Source organism: Siphateles boraxobius, unplaced genomic scaffold (assembly GCF_051911475.1).
Source record: "Siphateles boraxobius isolate OS27281-9 unplaced genomic scaffold, OSU_SipBor_1 12, whole genome shotgun sequence".
Taxonomy (NCBI): Eukaryota; Metazoa; Chordata; class Actinopteri; order Cypriniformes; family Leuciscidae; genus Siphateles; species Siphateles boraxobius.
Genome location: NW_027508722.1, coordinates 24336487 through 24359975, shown reverse-complemented (window position 1 = coordinate 24359975; position 23489 = coordinate 24336487). Strand labels below are relative to the sequence as shown.

The 23489-nt window shown below is 37.9% G+C and overlaps 3 protein-coding genes across 3 annotated transcripts; 1 reads left to right on the top strand and 2 right to left on the bottom strand.

Moving 5' to 3' along the window:
* Nucleotides 1-1008: 1008 nt before the first annotated feature.
* nes (nestin) lies at nucleotides 1009-11947 on the bottom strand. The gene is made up of 5 exons (XM_077214507.1): nucleotides 11851-11947; nucleotides 6712-7836; nucleotides 6204-6328; nucleotides 5210-5283; nucleotides 1009-4252 (listed from the first exon to the last, which is right to left on the bottom strand). Exons 2-5 carry the CDS (start codon nucleotides 7522-7524, stop codon nucleotides 1410-1412), a joined length of 3855 nt encoding a protein of 1284 aa, XP_077070622.1. The 5' UTR covers nucleotides 7525-7836; nucleotides 11851-11947; the 3' UTR covers nucleotides 1009-1409.
* On the top strand, nucleotides 9612-14202 carry LOC143723118 (asialoglycoprotein receptor 2-like). The gene is made up of 8 exons (XM_077215099.1): nucleotides 9612-9770; nucleotides 9928-9990; nucleotides 11870-11977; nucleotides 12379-12413; nucleotides 12523-12697; nucleotides 12792-12949; nucleotides 13277-13395; nucleotides 13644-14202. Exons 1-8 carry the CDS (start codon nucleotides 9707-9709, stop codon nucleotides 13828-13830), a joined length of 909 nt encoding a protein of 302 aa, XP_077071214.1. The 5' UTR covers nucleotides 9612-9706; the 3' UTR covers nucleotides 13831-14202.
* Nucleotides 13857-22806, bottom strand: gpatch4 (G patch domain containing 4). Its single transcript, XM_077215042.1, has 8 exons — nucleotides 22714-22806; nucleotides 22485-22585; nucleotides 22315-22388; nucleotides 21731-21823; nucleotides 21533-21643; nucleotides 21304-21410; nucleotides 20992-21042; nucleotides 13857-15210 (listed from the first exon to the last, which is right to left on the bottom strand). Exons 2-8 carry the CDS (start codon nucleotides 22561-22563, stop codon nucleotides 14328-14330), a joined length of 1398 nt encoding a protein of 465 aa, XP_077071157.1. The 5' UTR covers nucleotides 22564-22585; nucleotides 22714-22806; the 3' UTR covers nucleotides 13857-14327.
* Nucleotides 22807-23489: the final 683 nt, after the last annotated feature.

Here is a 23489-nt window from a genome sequence, read left to right as displayed (position 1 = left end):
GCGGCAGATGGTAAAGGGAGCAGAGAGAGCTGAATGTCACTGCCAAACCCCCACATTTAGGGTTTATCGAGATTTATTTGAAGCACTGTGGTCTCGGGATTCTGTGGTCATTCACTCAAATAGCTCTCACTGACACTTGTGAATGAGGTCAAGATCAGATAGAAATAACCTGTCATTTCAACAGGATCAGATCTTCAGTTCAATTGGTTGGTAATAGAGTTGCTTGCTGTTGCATCAGGCGTGATTGGGTGGCATCCTCTTACACAGGAAGCAGGTGCTGAAGCATCTGACTGCCCAGCTGTTGCCCTGCCTCACTTTTGTTTAAGCTCTCAAAAGACCCTGTAAATCCTGCTTTGAGTATTTGTATGTGTGGGTCATCAGACTAGCTGTTTGATTTGGACCAAAAATAGAAGCTTGAACCTTTTGGAGAATCAATGTTTTTTATTTATTTATTTATGTAATAATTTTATTTCGTATTTTATTAATTTTTATTTACTTAATTTTTTTCTACAGAATATGTATCCACAGGTTTTTATCTGACTATGTCTTCTGGTAAAAGGGTGTTTGCTGAAGTGCAGACATGTTTATCCAGTCATTGTCCCCCAACACCCCCATCAGTGGCACCAGAGAGCCAGCGTGCATACAGAGGGAAATGAGGCGATGATGTCATCTATTATTCATTGTTCCTTATTCTTTTTTTCTTCTAGTGTGGCCTCTTTCTCTCAGATCAGTATTGTGTGCTTACCAGAGCCGGGCTCCAAATCAGAGTGTGATTCGCTGCCATAATGAGTGAATTTAGGCTGTACAACTAAGAGTTCTGATTCATTGCAAACTGAAATGGTTAGAGAAATAAAACTTTGAACTTTAAGAATCATATTTACATTTATCTAAATAAATAAAAAGCGTTACATGTCTATGCAATGTTGATGAGGTAAAATATGATGATGAAATGATTGATCAAAATTGTACAATTAAAAATAACGATAAAAGAAGAACCAACTCAATGTATTCGCTGTTGTACTTTTTATTAGTCTTTATTCTTTTTTCAGAATTTTGAACAAGTTTTAATCCAGATTGTTTTTCCATCGTAAAATTTGTTAACAAAGATGAAATAAGGCTTCATAGTAAGTCTTTAAGAATCCTCTCTGCCCGCGGCTGTAATGGAGTACAACGCTTTCTTATACTAAGAGGACAGCTGGTACATTATGCCAGGCTGACTCGCATTACAGAAATCACATTGAACCATTACACACACTACACTCTCCAATCTTGTTTAATTTCTGTGAATGCATGAAGGTGTTTTTGTGCACTCCGTGTTTAATGTTGCTCTTCATCTATGTATATGGTCTACTACTTTTTTTGTTTTTGGTTTAGTCTTACATAGTCTAAAACATCATTGGACAAAGCTGTTACTCATCACCAGAAGACCAGGAATCTCCTTCATCAACAGAGTCATCAGACGGGACCATCTCGCCTCGCTTTGGCTGTTCATCTTTACGTTTCTCATCCTGGCCTTTGAGGATGTCCATCTCTTCTGTAGGATTTCCATTTGCTGCTGGCATTCCCTCCATATCTTTCCACTCCTCTCCAAAGACCTTGGCCTGGTTTAAGTCTACAGTCTTGGCAGGGTCATAGGTAGCTGCCATCTCAACTTTCCCTTTGCTCCAGAAATCCTCCTTCAAACTAGAGCTGAAAAAGCTATGAATCTCACTTTTCTTTTCCTTTGACTGAAATTCCTCCTCTTCTCCTGAATTGTTGCTCTCAAAGTCCATCACAGTCATCACTTTTTCGGAAAAGCTCTCCTCTGTCATTTCAAGATGTTCTTCAAATTTTCCAAAGATATTTTCCGCTACACTTGGCATTTTGTTTGGACTTCCCAAATTCTCAATCTCATTCACTGGTAAAACGCCTGAATTTTCATCCATACTTGCTGTTTCTGGAATGCTCATGCTTTTGCCCCAGATGTTAGAATTATCCCAGTCATAAATCTGAGAGGCTTTAGCTTCTTCAGTGTTCTTCTCCGTACTGAGCACTTTTTCTGGCACATCGTTGTTGACAGAGACAGAATCAGCCTTAAAGACTCCATTAGTAAAGGTTAATGGCTGCTCATTGAGAGTAGCCGCTGCTGAAAGGCTTGTATTCTGAAAGCACTGGCTGGCATTTGGAGATTCATCTTCTGAGCTATTGCACTCTTCCTGGTCAGAGTTGGGCACATCTGATGTCATGATATTTGGCTGACTGTTTGTCTCGCTTTCCAAAGAATGACTGTCCATCAGATCTATGTTGGTGTGCATGGAAACATCCAGAAGATGTTCTGGTTCTTTGGTTGTAGCTGCATTTTGAAACAGAGTCAGATTTGGTGAAGTTTCAAATGAGCTTTCAAGCTGTTCGACCTGAGATGTTTCGGAAAATGAGGGTGGATGGTCTATGTCGACATGTTCTTGACTTTCATATGAATGGAGTGTTTCATACTCAAGCTGTTCAGTGTGTATATGCTGGTTTTCACTCAATTGTGGATTCTCATTTTGCTCATAAACCATGACATCATGATCTTCATCTCTCCTGATCTCTCTCATATCATCATCAGTTTCTTCTTTCGGGTTTCCCCTGGGCTCAATTCTTGGCCTTTCTTTCTCCAAATCCAAACTTTCATGGACTCCAGAGCCACTCTGTAGCATCATGCATGCCCTATCATCATCTAGTGCATCTTTAGAAACAACATCTTCCGTCATCATCTCTCCAATGACGTCCATGTCTGGTTCTTCTGTGAGATCCTCCATAGTGTTGAAGCGTTTTGAGGCGCTTTCATTCAAATGGCCTTCGTCCACTCTTTCCCTCTCGTCCTCGCTGTCGCTGGTCTCACCAATGAGGTGTGAGGCTTGCACATTCCCATCTGTTTCCTCATCACTCTTATATTGGATCAAGGGCCGAGGGTCTGCTAGCGTGTTCTCCTGACTATAGCTGTCACACTCACCAGGATCAGTTCTGCATGAGGCTGATATGTTTGGGGAGTCGTCGTCATCACCCAGGTTCTCAGGTAACTCAGATTCCTCAGGTAAAGGGCAGCCTTCATTTACTGTCTGAACTGAATGGGCTTTAGCTGGCGATACAGTCTTCTCCATACTCTCCTGATGATCAATGTTCTTGGGAGAATCTAAACCTCCATCCTGTACAGAACTGTCTCTCTCAATCACTTCTATCTCTTCTTCTCTTTCAGTCACATTTTCCTCTTCTGTTTTATTCTTCAGTTCAGTTTCAATGCTCATTTCACCTTCTTCCTCTACCTCAGACTTAGGGATCCTCACATTCATCTCATTCTCTGGTTCAATTTCTTCCTGTCTATCCCACTCATTGATTGAATCAACCTCTGCCTCAGTTTCACTGTTCATTTGCTCTGTCACTTCCTCGCTAATATTGCTCACAATGTCATGTTCATCTACCCTCATCAGATCTTCATTTGCTTCTTCCTGATTGCTAAAATCCCACAAAGCTCCTTGCTTGAGGAACGATGAAACCAGTATATTGGAGTTTGGACTGATATGGCTGGATGTTAATGTATCATTATCATCTGTATCTCCATGTGCAACTATATAGCTTTCACTAATGTTCTCTGATCTTACATCCATCTCAGAGGCATCTTCTATTTCATCCTCTGCCACTGTTTTATTTTCTTCCCAAGTAACCCTAGGTGCGTGTGAGATCCGGGCCATTTCGACAGACACTTCCTCATCCTTCCCTTCTTCTGAAACTCCTGCAGGATCTGTGAATGGACCGGCCCAGCTTTCTGTCTCTGGCGTTTGGGACAAGCTACTTGGTTGGTCAGCTAACACACTTATCAATGCAGATTCATCAGTTTTAGATTCAACCATCTGACCTTTCTGGAACTCCTTTGGTTCGTCCTCCACCTTGATACCTTCTGGTTTGAGCTGTGGTTCTGGTTCTGCAGCTGTTTTGGGGAGAGTTGATGCGATAGCCATGTCTTCATGTACTTTCTCTCGCTGTAAATAATCCACAGACTCCTCAGCAGCGTTTTTAGACTCCTCTGAGATATGAACCCCTGTCTTTTCTGGCACTGAAATTTTGGTTGGCGTTCTCTGTGGAGTCCCTTGAGTCCATGATGGAGTCGCACTGGTCAGCAGAGTGCGAGAGGAGGAGATTGATCTGTGACTTGTAGACACAGTATTGCTGAAATGGCAGGAAGCCGCAATGGTCTGTAAGGTTTGGTGGGTCCCAATGGGCTTTGAGATTGCATCTGTAACAAGAAATAAGAAGATGGTGAGACAGGCTTTGTCACATAGACATGGAACAAGCTCTGTAAGAGGACTATTTGTTTAAGTCTACCTTTGACAGATCATCATATCTATTGTCTGAATCCCAAATTTAATGTTTTAGAATAACAATAAGGTTCAATTTGTTAACATTAGTTAACTGCATCAGTTAACATGAACTAACAATGAAAAATACTTTTAAAGTACTTAAAAATCTTAATGTTACTTTCAACATTCACTAATTAATATCAACAGTTGAATCTGTTAATATTATTTAATAATATTTTTACATGAAGCACCGTCAAAGTATTTTAGTCATGAATCTGTAGTCGAAGCACATTGAGCATTAATATTCATTCATCAAATATGAGCAGAAATACAACAGAGTGACTCATACCCCTATTATGTCCCATCCCCTGATAACTATGATGCTATTGGAACAAGTGTGGTTGACTGGAACAGATAAAGCTCCAGATAGATGGAGATAGTCTGAAACAGACATAGACCCTTGATCTGCCTCTCAGGGGAGTTATCGGAATACACACTAGTCCTGAACTGTGAGTGAGTCGTAATGGAGAGGTATTGATCTTCATTATGCTTTTCCAGGCCTGCATTACTGGAAAGTGGAGCCATCTGTTACAGTGACCTATGGGACTAGCACAGGAAGCTAGTTGTACAGGCTTCGACAGATACCCCACTATGCAATCAGTATTAATCATTTAACCAGCCCAAAGCACAGCAATATTAAGAGAAAGGGGATCTGTGTTCCAAAATCCCAAATTTATATAGGTTGAAGTTTGTTCACTTTAGTATATAGTATATACTCGTTATACTTTTTTTTTCACTTGACCATTTCTCAAATAGCCCTCATTATCAAAAATAACAAATAATAAATTAAATGGGAATAAAATATTCAATTATTTAAAAAAAAAGAATGTTACCTAAAAAGACAGCAGAGTTGGTCTTGTTTGTTTTTGGTCTGTCGATTCTTAGGCCCTCGCTGTCCAGCAAAGCTCTGGAAAGAAGCAACAGAACAGCACTTTCTTTAACGTGAGGGGTGGGCTAAATGAGATGGAGTCATGTTCTTGAGCTGCAGTCCTGTGCCTTGTTCTGTTGTTATGCAAATAATGTGTCAGATTTGTCATTATCATCCCATCTGCAGGATTCACTCATGCATCAATTCATTTACCTCCTGCAAGCAGCATTAAACAATTGCAAGGGTTGGACTTTACAAATGGAAAGCACACTGTTAGTGTAACAGGTGATCCTGCAACAAAAGCATCAAACAAATGTGGATCTTAAAAGTATTCATATGTAAAAACAAACATGTTTCTTAAAGTCTTTTGGGAGATATGCACAACATATTGTAAAAATATATAAAAAATGTATGTATAAATTTCTCTGTACATATTTGTAATATTTAAAACCCATCCCCATCCTTCCAAAGTATCTGCATGTAATGCAACATACCTTTAAAAGGAGGACCATGAAATGAGCAACAGCTAAAATGCTGTCAAAATGTATTTCTGTCCTTCCTCAACAGACATAAATCGGACCGATCTGAAGGATGTTTTTGAATGAATTACGTTTCCCTGCCCCTCCTTCAAGCAGATGGATCAGGGTCAGTGTCGGGTGGGAAATGGAGAGGGTCTATTTGGATTGACTGATCTAAAGTTACCCCTCTCAGGGTGCTTGAAATGCTTTTTAGAGCCACTGATGCATGATCATATTAGTTGGGCCTCCATAAACTACAAATCCCACAGTGCATAGGAGAGGCTTTCCACTCAGGCATCCCATTAGGGAGGAAGTGGGACGACTTTTCAAAAGCTACATGCATATTTTACTTCAAATAAAGATAGTTCTGAAGATGATAATAATTTGGTAAGGTTGTGTGTTTTTGGTGTTGATGATGATCTGGATGACATTGACATGTACCTGTATGTGGCCACCTCCAGTCCAAGAGACATCTTCACCTGCAGGAGATTTTGTCTGTCCACCATCATGCTGTCTATCTGCTGCCCCAGGCTGTCTTTCTCCATCTCCAGAGCATCTATTTGAGCCTGCACAAAATCATGAGACATGTTTTCTTAAAAATCATTGATTAAAGTTAAGAGATTGTGGAAAACGGCATCGTTAATATCATGCTGTTAAAGAAACCCATATAAAATCAGATGGCTCCGCCATACTGTTCCAAACCTGTATGACCTTCTATCTTCGGTGGAACACAAAAGATGATATTTTGAAAAAATGTCTCATTAATTTTTGTCCTAACTTTAGTGTTGTTTAGACTTCCATCATATGAACAAAAACATTCTTCAAAATATTTTATTTTGTGTTCCACAGAGGTAAGAAAGTCATACATGTTCGAACTATATGAGGGTGAGTAAATGATGACAGAAGTTGAACTGGTTAAGCAACAAAGTCCATAAGTTTCTAATCTTACCTGAAGATGTTGAAGCTCCCGCATCTGTTCTTCTCTCTGCTGCACTACATGTTTCTCCAGCATCTGTCTCTTAGTCTTCGTACTCTCGAGCTCCTTGGCCAGATGCTGAACCTGGTGTTGTTTCTCTCTCTTCTCCTGTTGAATCTTTGCCATGTTAGCTTTGGCCTGGTTCAGACTTTCTTCCAGACGTTTAAACTGTCTCTGATAGTTGTTGGTTGCCTCCTGCCAGGCTTGAGCTGCTCTGTGGCTGTACTCCTGTCCCAGGTCTGGGATGCTGGTAGATTGAGTGTGCTGTGGGGCCATTAGGACTGGCATTGTCTGTTTCAGAGAGGCCTGCAAGGTTTCCATGTTCTCCTGATGGACTTGCATCTGTAGCAAGAGGTCTTTCTCAAGTTGTCCAACCTTCTCTCTAAGCCAAATCTGAGCCCTACGCTCCTCTTCCAGCTCCTTCTTTCTCTCCATGAGTTTTCTCTGTGCTTCAGCCTGTGCGGTCTTCGCCTTCTGCCTTTGAATACTCACCATCTCCATATCCTCCATCAAGTTCTCCACTTCCAGCTCCACGTGGTCTTTCTTCCTCCAGGCCTCCTCCATCATCCTCCTGGCCTGACTGAGAGCCTCCTCTTGAGCTTTGTGCTGGCCTGGTGGGTCCCTGCTGCTCTTGAGAGTGTGGATCTCCTCTCGCAGTAGCTTGTTCTCCTCCTCCAGAAGCTTCACACGGCCCAAGTACGATTCGAGACGCTGGTTCAGCTCCAGCATTTGGTACTTTTCCTCCTGAAACTGTGTGAAGGGCTGTCGGACACCCAAAAGCTCCATCTCAGAGTGGGGTGAAGTGTTAAATCACACTAGAACTGTGCACAGAGGCTGTGAAGGGCTGCAGGTCTTTGTGGCTGCTAAGTGATTCTAATGACAGGCTCGAGGGTGAGGTCTGGACCACAGTCCCAGTGCCCAGCGGCTGAATGGACAGGGGAGGGTAAGACCCTCCTTTCATAGACAATGAGAAGGGGGAGGGCGAAGGAATAGAGGAGGAGGGGTGGATGGACAGAATGTGCAAAACCAGTGATGTAATTTGAGGCGTTAACTCTCCCACTGCTGGATTACATCCAAACCAGTACAACTTTCTTTCTCCTGTGGAGCGCAAAAAGAGATGTTAGAGACTTGATAACCTGAGTCAACATGCAGTGCATTATTTTTTCCATACAATGAAAATGAATGATGACTGAGACTTGTCTATTTGAAACAGCATGAAAGTAAATAATGACAGAATTTTTATTTTGCTGAACAATACCTATGAATCTTGTAGTTTCAGATATTATCACATTCATTTACTGCCCCCTCTTGTGGCAAAATGATCACAATACATCAGACCAAAGTAGTACTTTTTTGCATGTTAAAGGGATAGTTCAACCAAAAATGAAAATTATGTCATCATTTACTCACCCTCAAGTTGTTCCAAAACTGTATCAATTTCAAGGGAAGATATTTTGAACAATGTTTGTGACTAAACAGTTGTGGGGCATCATTTAACAGATATTCTTTTGATTTGAAAAATTCTTGTCAACTAAAGATTGTTTAGCATTTAGCAATGCAAGGGGATACAACCCTCATTCTTTCATCTATACATTTTATTTTCAATGCCTACATGAAATAAGCAATATTTGCTTCTTAAAACTTGTGGCAAACACGTTACCTTGTAATTATATATTAAATCCAACAGTTAGCAAGTAGCACGGGTATATTTGTGGCAATAGCCAACAATATATTGTATGGGTCAAAATTATCGATTTTTCTTTTATGCCAAAAATCATTAGGATATTAAATAAAGATCATGTTCCACAAAGATATTTTGTAATTTTCCTACCGTGAATAAAAAAAACATTTATTTTTGGGAGTGAATGCAGTACAACCGCAAACATAAATGGACAACTTTAAAAGTGATTTTCTCAATGTTTCGATTTTTTTGCACCCTCAGATTCCAGATATTCAAATATTTGTATCTCAGCCAAATATTGTCCTATCCTAACAAGCTAATGTATACAGCTTTCATCGGATGTATACGTCTCAATTTCAAAAAATTGGCCCATGTGACCCATTAGTGTTGTGTAGTACAAGGTCACATATGACAGCTAACTAACACATTCTTTTCATGCTGGATTGCCTGCTGAGTTCTTGCACAACATTGTGCAATGTAAAATTTTTCAGATGACTCAATCTGAAAAGTTGGGACAACATGCATTTTGAACACATATTTGAGCATCTAATTACGGTAATCAAAGCAACTTTTGTTAGAAATATGTTTAGGGTACTCTTGTTCAATAAACTGACAAAAAAAGTTCAAGCTACTTATTTACATTTGTTAGAATAACTTTTGGCAAACTGGATTTTTACAGTGTAAATGTATAGTTTAGACATTTGGCTAATTGTGCTTTGGCACCAAAAACTATTCGTTTGTAAAAGATGAACCTCAAAAAATGCGCAAAAATCCATGAAATTTCTGGCAGAATAAATTCCTTTAAAAAGGCAACCCTGAGATTAATTGAATAATTGTTTAATAGTTTAAAACACAACAGTGTGCTTTATGTAAAATTATTCATTACTGAGTTATAAACAAAAACAATTTTCAAATGTAAATGAAAACCACTAAAATTCACATGACCAGACAAAATTCCAATTTCCATTTAAATGTTTTATCCAAGACAGAAACTGAAATGTTAGAATCTCAACAAGTTACATACAATTGGTTAGAATCTCATCTTGAATAAAATAATTTTGTACTTCCTGAAAATAACTCACATTTTTGCATAGTGATAGTGATGCCATTACATAATTATATACCAAACTTCCTCTGACAACTGAAACCACACACAATCTCTGTTATTTCCTAATTCTGAGCATCACAAACTTCTCTGTGACGTCTGGCTGACAGATTTAATAAAGTTTTCTGCCTAAAAGCACTGTGCCCTGATCCAGCAGTAGATTGTGAAGGTGAGCAGGTACAATGGAAGATGAGTTATGCTATTCATCAGTTATCTTCAAGCCATTTGACAAGGATAAATCTAAAGGTATGTTCAGATGTTTTTTTAATTTATTTTTTACATTTAACCATTTTGTTAACATCTTTTCCCATGTTTACTGGATTACTTTTAAGAGTAGTTGTTCTCTTTTTGGATGATCAGAATATGAATTAATTAATGCTTGTCTGATTACTGCGACAATCAGAGGAGTCTGTACTGTATGCAGAGGTGAAAAGAAAACAATCAACTTCAAATACTGAGACTACAGGTTAGAGATCATTCACAAACACACACAATATATATTTATTCAAAATTGATATCAACTGTTAAATAGAGTATATCACAGTTTTATAATAAGTTTTTTAATGTTTTTAACTAAAATGTTTTTAGTTACACAATTACTATATGCCGTTCAAAAGTTTGGGATTCTTTAAAAGAAGTCTCTTATGCTTGCAAAGGCTGCATTTATTTGATTAAGAATACAAACAAACAAAAAACAGTAATATCGTCAAATATTCTTACAATTTAAAATGACTGTTTTTTATGTTAATAAAAGAAATCAATACTTTTATTTAGCAAGGATGCATTAATGGGGCATTCGGCAACTCTAGCTATTCCTTCGCTGATTTTCACTTTTGTTGTCGCATGTTTTCTCAATGAGCTCCCCCTACAGCTGTGAGGCATATATTTCGAAAACCATTGTCGTAAAAATAATTCACTTGCGGCCCCTTCTCCCCCTTTCTACCGCAGCTCATGTGCATTTGTTATTATCGGAGCCGGCCAACTTTATCGTGTGGAGCTATGTCTACCGAGGTGGGTAATAGAGATGCGCGGATGGGCTATTATTTCATCCGCAACCGCATCACAAGACTCATTATCCGTCCGCCATCCATCCGCACCAACGTTTTTGACCAATTTTCCCGCCCGCCATCCGCTGATACAAGGCGCTGCTGATGACAGCCGCGAGACTAGAAACCGCCCGCCACCCGCCCGAATTTAATTAAAATATTTTTTTTGTCACGTCATCCGCCCGATCCGCGGCTTATCCGCGGAGTCCGCGGCAATACATCATACACATTGAGGGCGGCGTGTGTGTGTTTATGTCGAATTGCCATAAAGCAGTTTGTGTTTCTCGCTCGTTCTCGCTTCTCACAAAACTTCCTATTTCCATCTTACGGGGACGTTAGTCCTCATGTTGCAAGGTTGGTTTTCCGCCTGGAAACGCTGGGGGGAGCGGGGAAAGTCACCATTCTCTCCAGAACAGGTTATTAAACCATCCAAATGATTTCTAAACGGTTTTATTAAGCTGAGATAGTTGCCGAATGCCCCTTTAAATTGATCAAAAGTTACAGTACAGACATTTATAATGTTACAAAAGATTGTATTTCAAATAAATGAAATTGTCTGTTTTCTGTTTTCAACATTAATATTAATAATGAATGCTTTTTGAGCATCAAATCAGCATATTAGAATGATTTCTGAAGGATCATGTGACACTGAAAACTGGAGTAATGATGCTGAAAATTCAGCTTTGCATCACAGGAATACATTATATTTAAAAATATACTCAAATAGAAATGTTTTTCTTTTGGCGAGCAGAAGAGACTTCTTTTAAAAACATTAAAAATCGTACCGGTCCCAAACTTTTGAACAGCAGTGTGTGTATGCATGTATATATATATATATATATATATATATATATACACACAAACACAATATGAATAAATTGTGATATTTATCAGGTTTATATTGGTTTTTTCTTCATTTTTTTAGAAAAGCAATATAAAATATTTTTATATTTATATATACAATATACAGTCATGGTCAGAATTATTGGGTACCCCTGATAAATATGACCAGAGATGGCTGTGAAAATAAATCAGCATTGTTTATCCTTTTGATCTTTTATTCAAAATAAATAAATAAATAAAACCTTTTATTTAAATAAAAACAATTTAAAGTGGGGGGAAAATCTCATCATAAAATAAAAGTTTGTCTCTAAAGCACGTTGGCCACAATTATTGGCACCACTAGAAATTCTTATGAGTAAAATATCTTTGAAGTATATTTCCATTCATATTTTAAAAAATGTACTGTGATATCTTCGCACTCTAGGACTCAAACTTACTTGTCTCATTCTGGTTCAGAAAAAGGAGCTTCAGCCCCAATCTCTCCGGTTTACAGACGAGCTTCAGTGTTTCTGGGGCTGCTCTGTTTCCTCCTGCTCGCTGCGTTAACAGCTGTCAGCATTTTCTGTAAGCATTAGCACTGTTTCATTCATATTCATTCAGTTTCATGTGTATTTGTTCAGAGCTAGAACTAACATTAAAAAAGGGGAACCTTGAAGACATCATTGTCGTAACCTCAAAAATAACCAGGAGAAAAGTACAAATGTGTCGACATCTCGACAAAAAAGGGAGTGTAACAACATCGGAAACTCACGTGTCCAATGTAAATCAGTTGCACAATTTCATTCTTTCTTACAAACTGACGAGGTCAATATGAGCCAATGGTGTAAATTATAATTAAATATGGCAACTGTCTAAACCCATAACGACTAAAATATCATAGAAACATTGCATTGCAGTTGAAAAATTGTCTACAAGTACTGTAGATTTTACTAACAGTTTGCCTTTTTTGTTTATCCGCTTTGCAGACTACATTCACATGTCTAAACATAACAATATTCTGGTAAGATCTAAGCCTGAAACAACATAAAATACAGAAATACTCAGAAATTGCCCACATCTGCTAAACAATATGTAGCACAATCTTAACCAGAGGAAATCTCTTCATACAGGTCCAATACACTGAAGAGAAAGCCGCCAACCTGCAGTTACTGGCAGACAAGGAAGTGCTGGAGCAAGAGACAGCAAGGCTGGTGACACAGGGTCAACAGATGAACAACACACTGGACTTCATAATTCATAAAAGCAGCTTTTCAGGGGATAAATACTGTCAGTTCACTGGGAATGGTAAGCTGTTTTACTGAATCTGGAGTCTGAAGTGTAATGTTTTTTTGTTGTTTGTTTGTTTTATTCAGTTTATCTGAGCTATTCTCCATCACAGGGGTCCGGTGTACATCCTGTCCTCAAAACTGGATTCAAAATGACTCCAGCTGTTACTATTTCCATAAAGGAAACCTCTGGAATACATGGGCAGAGAGTCAAAAATACTGCGAGAAATATGGAGCTCGGCTGGCCATAATAGACAGCGTGGGTGAACAGGTATATAAAACAAAATAAAGTATGGAAATACACAAAAATGTTCACTTTTTTGATCAAACTAAAAAAAGTTTTGCAGTGTTGTACACCATTTCCACAGCTAATAAATCTAACTTTGACTGGAAAGTTCTTTTCTGAAAAGTGCACCGAAGTATATACTGTAAACATGTACATTCGGCATTTAGCTGAAGTTCTTAAATGCAGAAGTTTAGCATCATGAGACCATTGTGAACAACAGTCCTGTTTACACTGAAAAATAATGTAAATGGGAATGATTTCTATATGATTATAGCATTGTATTTATGTTCTCATTGTATTATGCAAATTCAGGAATTCATCAATCAGCACACCGAATCATATTATGATGTATATCACGGGTACTGGATTGGACTCTCTGAAAAAATGGGAAACACTTGGGTCTGGACCAATGGCGCTCAGCTTGAGAAAGGGTGAGTTTAGAAAAAGGCAACAAAGGAGCTTTAGATTTTTCAAACTATTAACTAAACTTAATTTATTTTTTTTATAATTATTTGATTATTTTAACAGTAGTAAGAGCCAGGATTAATGTAAAACCCGTTTTTAAAAGTAATTTATTTCAAAAAATGTTTTTCTTTTGATAAACCATAAAAAAAATTAAAAATACACCAATTCAAAATTTAAAAGCAATTACCTAACGTTTCCCATATTTCCCTTTCAGATTCTGGATCGATTGGCCCTATGAAGGATACACGTACTGTGTTTTGTCAATGCCCAGCAAAAACCCACTGAAAAGCTGGAATTCAATATGGTGTAACATGAAAAGCAGATGGATCTGCGAAGTGGAAGTTTTAACATGGCCAACCTTTCTTCAAGCCCAACGAAACCACAGTGAGCCCTCAACATGAACAGAAGTCAATGCAAAAGACAACTATCTCAGAAATCATTTTATTTTCCAGTTCAGTTTGATTTGTTAGCAATGTTTCAAGGTACTGACAAATTTCAGCTGGATAAAATGGTGAAATGTCATCTTATTGCACCCTTCAAGCTTTAGTGAGTGAAAAAAACTTCATCCACACAGATCATGCATGTCACGCTTTTTTTACACATTTAATATATAAACACATTTTTATCACTGTGTATAATATGCTATGTAAAATGCATTACACAAATGTATTACAAATCAGACCAGTAAAAAGCTTATTTCATGTCAGCTGTTGGTCTCTAGCTAAAAGTTTAATCATGATTTAGAAGAATAAATATGAGTGCTGTGTAACAAACACGTTTTGCATTTTGTCATGTCTCTCAACTAATAGTCTGAAACTTAACAGCTGCTGGAGAACTGATCCTTGTGTTTCAGCAGCACAGATTCTGATCAACTACCACCCTTGTGTTTGTAGTGCGTTCACTTTTTGCTCTTTTTTCTCTTTGGCATGGACTCCTCACACTGAACATTCTCTACCACCTCCTCCTGCTCATTTTTGCTTCGTTTGTTTTTCTTGTTCCTCTTCTTGTTGTTCTCCTGTCCTTCTGTTTGTGCATCTATTATCTGTGCTTCATTGCCAGTGTCCTCTGTCACTGTCATCACACTAGTTGAGTTTTCCACATCTGCGGATGGAGAGGTTTCATAGAGGTCCATGATGGACTTCTTTTTCTTCTTCGAGACATTGTCAGCGGAGGCTTGTTGATGCTCAATACTGCCCTCCTGTGGTTGTTTGCCGTGTGCGTCTGTGGAATCCTCAATGATTTCATCTGTGCCAGCTGTCTCAGCAACTACCTTGGACCGTTTCTTCTTTTTCTTCTTCTTGTGAATGCTGTCATCCATCGGCAGGTGTGTGTCTCGTTCCTCTGATGTGTGTGTGAACGCTTCAATCACGTCTACGCTACATTCTCCATTAAGACCATCCTCAGGTACTTTTTCCATGCGATTTTTTTTTCTCTTCTTCTTTGGCTCAACCTCTGTGATATCATCATCGTTCATAGACACACCATTAGAGTCTTTCCTCTTTTTGGGTTTGCTTTCCTCAGTGTCATTACTTGAAACAAGGACATGTGTTGTGATCTTATCTTCATGGATATTATTCTCTGAGGGTCCATCCTGCCTTTTTGATTTCTTGCGTTTTGTTTTCTCTTTAATATCTGGATGTCCCACAGGGTTTAAACAATCTGTGCTGCTTGTGGATGTTTCAGCAGAGTGGTTCTTCTTACCATACTTGTTCAAGAACTCCTGCTCCTGCTGCTCAAGCCGAGCCAGTTTGGCACTCATAGTAAGTCCATGTCTGGCTCCTCTATTCACACAAACAAATAAACATATTAGAGCTGTACGGTTAAAATGTCGGAATTTCGGTTCAAACACCCATACCATCTCATTCCTAAATGACAACGATTCGCCTGTGTCTATTAAATCTGTGACAATCACCCCGGAACATTCAAATTTGTGTTTGTGCTGCCTCTGCTGACCCACAAAAAGCAGTTATTATGTATAGGCATGAAACAGTTTCAACTCTCTTTACAACCATAGAGTATTGTTATTTCTGTGTTACAAATATTCATATTATCACAGCAGTACTCTGATCAAAGTTTAAAGCTCGGATATAAACTCTGATGTCTACGGACGAGACAAAAATAGAGCGAATCACCTTTTAAAAATGTGGCACTTCAAAAAATGATTGAATCGATTACATCGCTACGCCACCAGGTTGCGAAAAGTGACTGGTAAAAAATGTATTTGTCATTGAATCATTCATTCAAGAGATTCGTTCATGAAACAATTCAAGTGTATATATAAGTAAATCATTGAATCATTCATTCAAACATTTTTTTATATATAAGTCGAACATTTTAAACAGAATGCAGAAATTTTGGTCATAACGTCTAGTAAATTATATGTTTTATTTAGTTGTCTGTTCAGAATTGTGGGAGAAGAATCACAATCTTTGTAACAAAAAAAAAAGGTTGATTCTACATTTATCCAGAATTGTGCAGCCCTAATATATAAGAAACAACATATCTGACAGTGTTATTGTTTACAAACCCTAAAACTATTAAAAACTCTTTAAGATTCAAATAAAACAAATATAAGATGAAAAATGTAAGCTTATTTTTTTTAAATGTATAGTTACCAAGGCAAAATTAGGTTAAGATGAATTACTAAAATAACTCAACCTGAAAAAAAAAACATACTAATAAAAATCAACATTCTATATATATATATATATATATATATATATATATATATATATATATATATATATATATACAGGTCCTTCTCAAAAAAATAGCATATTGTGATAAAGTTCATTATTTTCCATAATGTAATGTTAAAAATTAAACTTTCATATATTTTAGATTCATTGCACACCAACTGAAATATTTCAGGTCTTTTGTTTTAATACTGATGATTTTGGCAAACAGCTCATGAAAACCCAAAATTCCTGTCTCAAAAAATTAGCATATCATGAAAAGGTTCTCTAAACGAGCTATTAACCTAATCATCTGAATCAACTAATTAACTCTAAACACCTACAAAAGATTCTTGAGGCTTTTAAAAACTCCCAGCCTGTTTCATTACTCAAAACCGCAATCATGGGTAAGACTGCCGACCTGACAGCTGTCCAGAAGGCCATCATTGACACCCTCAAGCAAGAGGGTAAGACACAGAAAGAAATTTCTGAACAAATAGGCTGTTCCCAGAGTGCTGTATCAAGGCACCTCAGTGGGAAGTCTGTGGGAAGGAAAAAGTGTGGCAAAAAACGCTGCACAACGAGAAGAGGTGACCGGACCCTGAGGAAGATTGTGGAGAAGGACCGATTCCAGACCTTGGGGGACCTGCGGAAGCAGTGGACTGAGTCTGGAGTAGAAACATCCAGAGCCACCGTGCACAGGCGTGTGCAGGAAATGGGCTACAGGTGCCGCATTCCCCAGGTCAAGCCACTTTTGAACCAGAAACAGCGGCAGAAGAGCCTGACCTGGGCTACAGAGAAGCAGCACTGGACTGTTGCTCAGTTTTGCATGTCATTCGGAAATCAAGGTGCCAGAGTCTGGAGGAAGACTGGGGAGAAGGAAATGTCAAAATGCCTTAAGTCCAGTGTCAAGTACCTACAGTCAGTGATGGTCTGGGGTGCCATGTCAACTGCTGGTGTTGGTCCACTGTGTTTTATCAAGGGCAGGGTCAATGCAGCTAACTATCAGGAGATTTTGGAGCACTTCATGCTTCCATCTGCTGAAAAGCTTTATGGAGATGAAGATTTCATTTTTCAGCACGACTTGGCACCTGCTCACAGTGCCAAAACCACTGTTAAATGGTTTACTGACCATGGTATTACTGTGCTCAATTGGCCTGCCAACTCTCCTGACCTGAACCCCATAGAGAATCTGTGGGATATTGTGAAGAGAAAGTTGAGAGACGCAAGACCCAACACTCTGGATGAGCTTAAGCCCGCTATCGAAGCATCCTGGGCCTTCATAACACCTCAGCAGTGCCACAGGCTGATTGCCTCCATGCCACGCCGCATTGAAGCAGTCATTTCTGCAAAAGGATTCCCGACCAAGTATTGACTATTGAGTGCATAACTGAACATAATTATTTGAAGGTTGACTTTTTTTTTTGTATTAAAAACACTTCTTTTATTGGTCGGATGAAATATGCTAATTTTTTGAGACAGGAATTTTGGGTTTTCATGAGCTGTTTGCCAAAATCATCAGTATTAAAACAAAAGACCTGAAATATTTCAGTTGGTGTGCAATGAATCTAAAATATATGAAAGTTTAATTTTTATCATTACATTATGGAAAATAATGAACTTTATCACAATATGCACATTTTTTGAGAAGGACCTGTATATATACAGGTCCTTCTCAATGTCATCATCGCTGATGATTTTGGCATACAGCTCATGGAAACCCAAAATTCCTGTCTCAAAAAATTAGCATATTTCATCCGACCAATAAAATAAGTGTTTTTAGTACAAAAAAAGTCAACCTTCAAATATTTATGTTCAGTTATGCACTCAATACTTGGTCGGGAATCCTTTTGCAGAAATGACTGCTTCAATGCGGCGTGGCATGGAGGCAATCAGCCTGTGGCACTGCTGAGGTGTTATGAAGGCCCAGGATGCTTCGATAGCGGCCTTAAGCTCATCCAGAGTGTTGGGTCTTGCGTCTCTCAACTTTCTCTTCACAATATCCCACAGATTCTCTATGGGGTTCAGGTCAGGAGAGTTGGCAGGCCAATTGAGCACAGTAATACCATGGTCAGTAAACCACTTACCAGTGGTTTTGGCACTGTGAGCACTGAGCAGGTGCCAGGTCGTGCTGAAAAATTAAATCAGATGGAAGCATGAAGTGCTCCAAAATCTCCTGATAGTTAGCTGCATTGACCCTGCCCTTGATAAAACACAGTGGACCAACACCAGCAGCTCACATGGCACCACAGACCATCACTGACTGTGGGTACTTGACACTGGACTTCAGGCATTTTGGCATTTCCTTCTCCCCAGTCTTCCTCCAGACTCTGGCACCTTGATTTCCGAATGACATGCAAAACTGAGCAACAGTCCAGTGCTGCTTCTCTGTAGCCCAGGTCAGGCGCTTCTGCCGCTGTTTCTGGTTCAAAAGTGGCTTGACCTGGGGAATGCGGCACCTGTAGCCCATTTCCTGCACACGCCTGTGCACGGTGGCTCTGGATGTTTCTACTCCAGACTCAGTCCACTGCTTCCGCAGGTCCCCCAAGGTCTGGAATCGGTCCTTCCCCACAATCTTCCTCAGGGTCCGGTCACCTCTTCTCGTTGTGCAGCGTTTTTTGTACTGATCGACCGATGTATCGGTTTACCGATATTTTTCCCGATATTTAAGCATTTTCCCATAATCGGGAATCGGTTTTGTAATATCGGATTTTCCGATAAACGGCGCCATCTTGTGGCCGTTTTGAGAATTCCGCCATTGTAGCCCGCGTCTGAGGAGATCAGTCAATAACAACTCTCTGCACAGGTAAAGTATATGTTCTACTTGCTTTGCTTTAATTATTCAACTTTATTTAACATAACAGACATGCAGAAATGAGATTTGAGACATAAATGCCTGATATAGTTTATTTATGCAGCTTGGTTCTAAAAAATTGAGACGAACTCATTGAGCCACGTAGCGTAATCCGTCATGTCCTTCCCCAATAAAGACGTAACTTTACATTAATTAAATAAAACAGACATGAATGAGTGCATGTTGAAAATAAAAGCGCTGAATTTAATTCTCTATCTGTTGTATTTGCTCACCATTAGTCTCGAAAAAAAAGTTCGTTCATATTGCTGAGCACTCACTGGGTTGATGATCAGGAATGCTCAAGCACGGCCACTGAATGAAACTTTTGACAAGATTATCTTGTTTAAACACCCTAGATTATATTATCATTTACTACATAGCAATTATTTCGCTAATACACATCTAAATATACTGCTTTGTGGAAATTAATTATTTATTATCTGCACGCGCGATCGCGGTTGAGTAACGTATAGCCTAATGTTATAGTTATGTGTAAATGCATAGATAAACAGCACTTTGTCATAAAGCATTTCATGATCTAGACCAACAAAAATATTAATAATAATTAATAACATACTAGTTGGAAAATGCAATGATGTATATGCTGTTTTGTTTGTTACTTTCCTAATGTTATAGGCTATTCCAGCTAATATTATGCAGTGAATTAATATTACCCAGTGAATTATTCCTCACTCTTAGTTTAAACCTATTAAACGGCACATAAACCTTCTAAAACTGTTTAAAATGAATTACATTTCTGCAAAGGTGATATGACTCCCCTGTCAATTACTTTTTCCATATGAAAACATTAGACTTTTAACATTTATTTTGCCTATTGTTAACATTGTTGCTGCTGATGCTTATAAATGATATGTATAATTTAGATATAAATTATATAATGTAATAATATAAATGTTTTTATTGTAATTTGATTAGTTTACCATTTATGAAAACAAATAAACATATCCAAATATGTTAGAATAGTTTTTGTGCTTTATTTTTACCTCATCAAAGCTTTTATTTTTAAACAAAGACACTTAGTAACAGTGCACTTTATTTTTTGGACTCAGACCCCTCTATTTATTTGTGTATAAATATAAAGGTTTTTTTTTTGTATGCGAGTGATTGTTATAAATAAAATGGTTTGTTCAGTTCATTTGTGTTGTAATAATTGTGCCAAAAACAGAAGTATAACAGTAAATAAATATCGGTTCTGCATATGGGTTATCGGGCACATACACATGCAAATAATCTGTATCGGTATCGGTTATAAAAAATCAATATCGGTCGATCACTAGTTTTTTGCCACACTTTTTCCTTCCCACAGACTTCCCACTGAGGTGCCTTGATACAGCACTCTGGGAACAGCCTATTTGTTCAGAAATTTCTTTCTGTGTCTTACCCTCTTGCTTGAGGGTGTCAATGATGGCCTTCTGGACAGCTGTCAGGTCGGCAGTCTTACCCATGATTGCGGTTTTGAGTAATGAAAAAGGCTGGGAGTTTTTAAAAGCCTCAAGAATCTTTTGCAGGTGTTTAGAGTTAATTAGTTGATTCAGATGATTAGGTTAATAGCTCGTTTAGAGAACCTTTTCATGATATGCTAATCTTTTGAGATAGGAATTTTGGGTTTTCATGAGCTGTATGCCAAAATCATCAGTATTAAAACAATCAAAGACCTGAAATATTTCAGTTGGTGCAATGAATCTCAAATATATGAAAGTTCAATTTTTATCATTACATTATGGAAAATAATTAACTTTATCACAATATGCTAATTTTTTGAGAAGGACCTGTGTATATATATATATATACATATATATATATATATATATATATATATATATATATATGATTATTGATGAATCGTACTATGGATCATATACTATGATTCTTCTTATGAGGTGTATCCTGATCAAATGGGTCAATGCTAAGAGTTCTTGTAGTATTATTTATATTGGTTTGACTAACAAATGATTGTAAGGTTACTGTGGATTTGGATGCATCAGTGTTAATTTTATGAGATCAGAGCTTACTTGTGTGCTGTTCGTCCTCCACAAGCTTTTAGCAGATCTGCGTCAGATAGCCTTAAAACAGACAGACAAAACGAAGACAACTGAGCAGGCTGAAAGCATAACTGATTTTGAAATCTAACCAGTACTATTGTGGGACATTTTAAATTGATCTTTAGTGCCTCTAAATGCCACATACAGAAACATCTGAAAGAGCATACTTCATGCAGCAGAATATTATATATAATATATCACAGGAATTAAAGTATTTAATGCAAAAGTATTTTTAAAGGAATGTGTCACAAATCATGATTTTGTACTACTGGCGGCTCATACTTGGTAGTGGTGGAAAGGTCCAGTTTCTGGTCCTCATCTTCAGAACTGCTGCTATCATCTGAATCGGATGTCTTTTCTGGCTGCTCACCTGACAGCAGTGTATCTGACTGAGAGTGGAGAAAGATGACTTTAAAAAAATTACACAATCCAAATTCTCAATTATCGCTCCATAAATGCTAGTGGTATCGTGAAAATAAATTGATTGTGTGTGCCGTTTATGGTTTTGCACCTTGACAAAACATCCATAGAGCATGGACTTGGCTTGCTGAGCCTTGCGTGGCTTCTTGTTAGAGATCAATCCATCACTGCTGTCATCTGACTTCTTCACCACCACACCAGTCTAAACCACAATGACAACATCAGATAACTAAAACATGCCCTCATTCACTCCTATCATTTTCTTTTGAGTTTTTTTTATGTTATTTACCTGTGCTGTTTCCACAACCAGACTGGATGAGGCTTTGTTAAAAACATGGTCCCACCAGTGAAAACTGAACTGTTCACCTTCCTTATGGCCCATCTGAAGACAAAATGATCAAATATAAATACAAACTTAAGTGCTACAACAGCTGGAGACTTTAAAAAGTTAACCTAAAACCACAAGGGTAGTTTATGTGACCTGCAATGAGATATGCTATACTTCTCTACAACGGTTTTTGACAGAATGTCTAATTTCAGTATAATTATTATACATGTAGATTCTAACTACTGTATAATTGTCATTATACAATATTATTATATAATCTCATATTAAGAAATTTGCATTTAAGAGAATGTAAACTGCAAGAGCTTAAGTATGGGTTAGGATAATAAACAGAGCACCATAATCATAATTATTGTTAACATACACACACACACACACACACATATATATATATATATATATATAGCCAGTTCATGATAAACTTCATTCCCATGTTGTCAACTACCCACAATGCTTCAATCATTGTAATTTTCAACAACAACAAAAAAACTAACAAACAAAAACATAACAATAAATCTCTCACTCACCCCTCCTTTACCATATTTAATTTTGACTTTAATAGCCTCTGAGATGCCATTCTCTGATCTTCCCAGACCTTTACCTACAACACAAGAGTCCAAACATTAGACATCATCAAACAGTCAGGTGTCATTACACGGATAGGCTAAAGAAGCCCTAAAATCTGTTCTGAATTCACCTTTTTCCCATCCGTGTCGCAGAAGCTGCTCCTCCGCGAATTTTAGCCCTGTACTCTTTTCTTTGACCATTTCTGCCATTTCCAGAACAACTTCTCAGAACCTGAAAATGTGAAGCAGTTTGTAAAACAGATTAGGCAATATTAAATATGCTTTAATTCAGTGTATTTTTTCAATCTGTCAAAGAACTATAAGCCCAATAAAACACTATTATTAATTTTAGGGTCGTACCGCAAAAAGAGGTAAAAAAAAAAAGCAATAATCGCTACCACGCGTTCAGCAAGGGAGCCGACATGATACCAGCTAGGTAACTATGGAAAGCGAAAAGGGTCATTGCTCTCGATTAACGGAACGCGTTCTCTGAAAAAGGCAATTATGATTTCTCTGATTTCTCATTGTGGTGGTGATATATTATGATAACTCAGTTTCATTAATTAATTTGATTAAAAGTACTTCCATTTTGTAATATCATTTTCATCTCAATAATTCCAAATCTTCGCGAGGCAGACGACGACATTATGTGTTCAAATACCATCCACTTGTTAAACACTTTTTCGCTTCTACAGCGCCACCCAGTGATTTATAACTGCGAGTTAGTGCTTGGGATTTTATCATGGATTCACGGCATTAACGGCCAGTAAAGCAACGTTGCAAAATTCGAATAGTATTTTATTTTTCGAATAATAATTACAGATCGAATATTCGTGCACATCCATAGAAAGAATGGTTGGAAGGGAGCATGAAGAAGAATCATTTTCAAACATGAATCGCACATCTGAGTCTAGACCTCAAAGGACAATTCCGGCCAAAAATGAACCTAGGGCTAATTACACATGGTAACGAGTCGACCGTTCTCTGGGATGCGTTTTCATGATAATCGAATGTACCCAGTTTGAACGTTAGTTTTAGTTAACCACAGATTAGCTTATAACGCTAGTATATGGGGCATCGAATAAGTAAAAATACAAATTGCTAGTTAATACCACTAACAAGGCTCAAAATAGCCC

What these genes read in the sequence shown, in the direction of transcription:
- nes (XM_077214507.1), bottom strand. Translation starts at nt 7,524, where the DNA reads ATGGAGCTTTTGGGTGTCCGACAGCCCTTCACACAGTTTCAGGAGGAA. An exon ending in GGGAGCTTCAACATCTTCAG is followed by an intron (nt 6,329 to 6,711) that starts GTAAGATTAGAA and finishes GATTTTGTGCAG; the next exon opens with GCTCAAATAGATGCTCTGGA. An exon ending in CAACTCTGCTGTCTTTTTAG is followed by an intron (nt 4,253 to 5,209) that starts GTAACATTCTTT and finishes TTCTTGTTACAG; the next exon opens with ATGCAATCTCAAAGCCCATT.
- gpatch4 (XM_077215042.1), bottom strand. Translation starts at nt 22,563, where the DNA reads ATGGCAGAAATGGTCAAAGAAAAGAGTACAGGGCTAAAATTCGCGGAG. An exon ending in TGGTTGTGGAAACAGCACAG is followed by an intron (nt 21,644 to 21,730) that starts GTAAATAACATA and finishes ATTGTGGTTTAG; the next exon opens with ACTGGTGTGGTGGTGAAGAA. An exon ending in TCTATGGATGTTTTGTCAAG is followed by an intron (nt 21,411 to 21,532) that starts GTGCAAAACCAT and finishes CTCCACTCTCAG; the next exon opens with TCAGATACACTGCTGTCAGG.
- LOC143723118 (XM_077215099.1), top strand. Translation starts at nt 9,707, where the DNA reads ATGGAAGATGAGTTATGCTATTCATCAGTTATCTTCAAGCCATTTGAC. An exon ending in CTAAACATAACAATATTCTG is followed by an intron (nt 12,414 to 12,522) that starts GTAAGATCTAAG and finishes CTCTTCATACAG; the next exon opens with GTCCAATACACTGAAGAGAA. An exon ending in TAGACAGCGTGGGTGAACAG is followed by an intron (nt 12,950 to 13,276) that starts GTATATAAAACA and finishes ATGCAAATTCAG; the next exon opens with GAATTCATCAATCAGCACAC.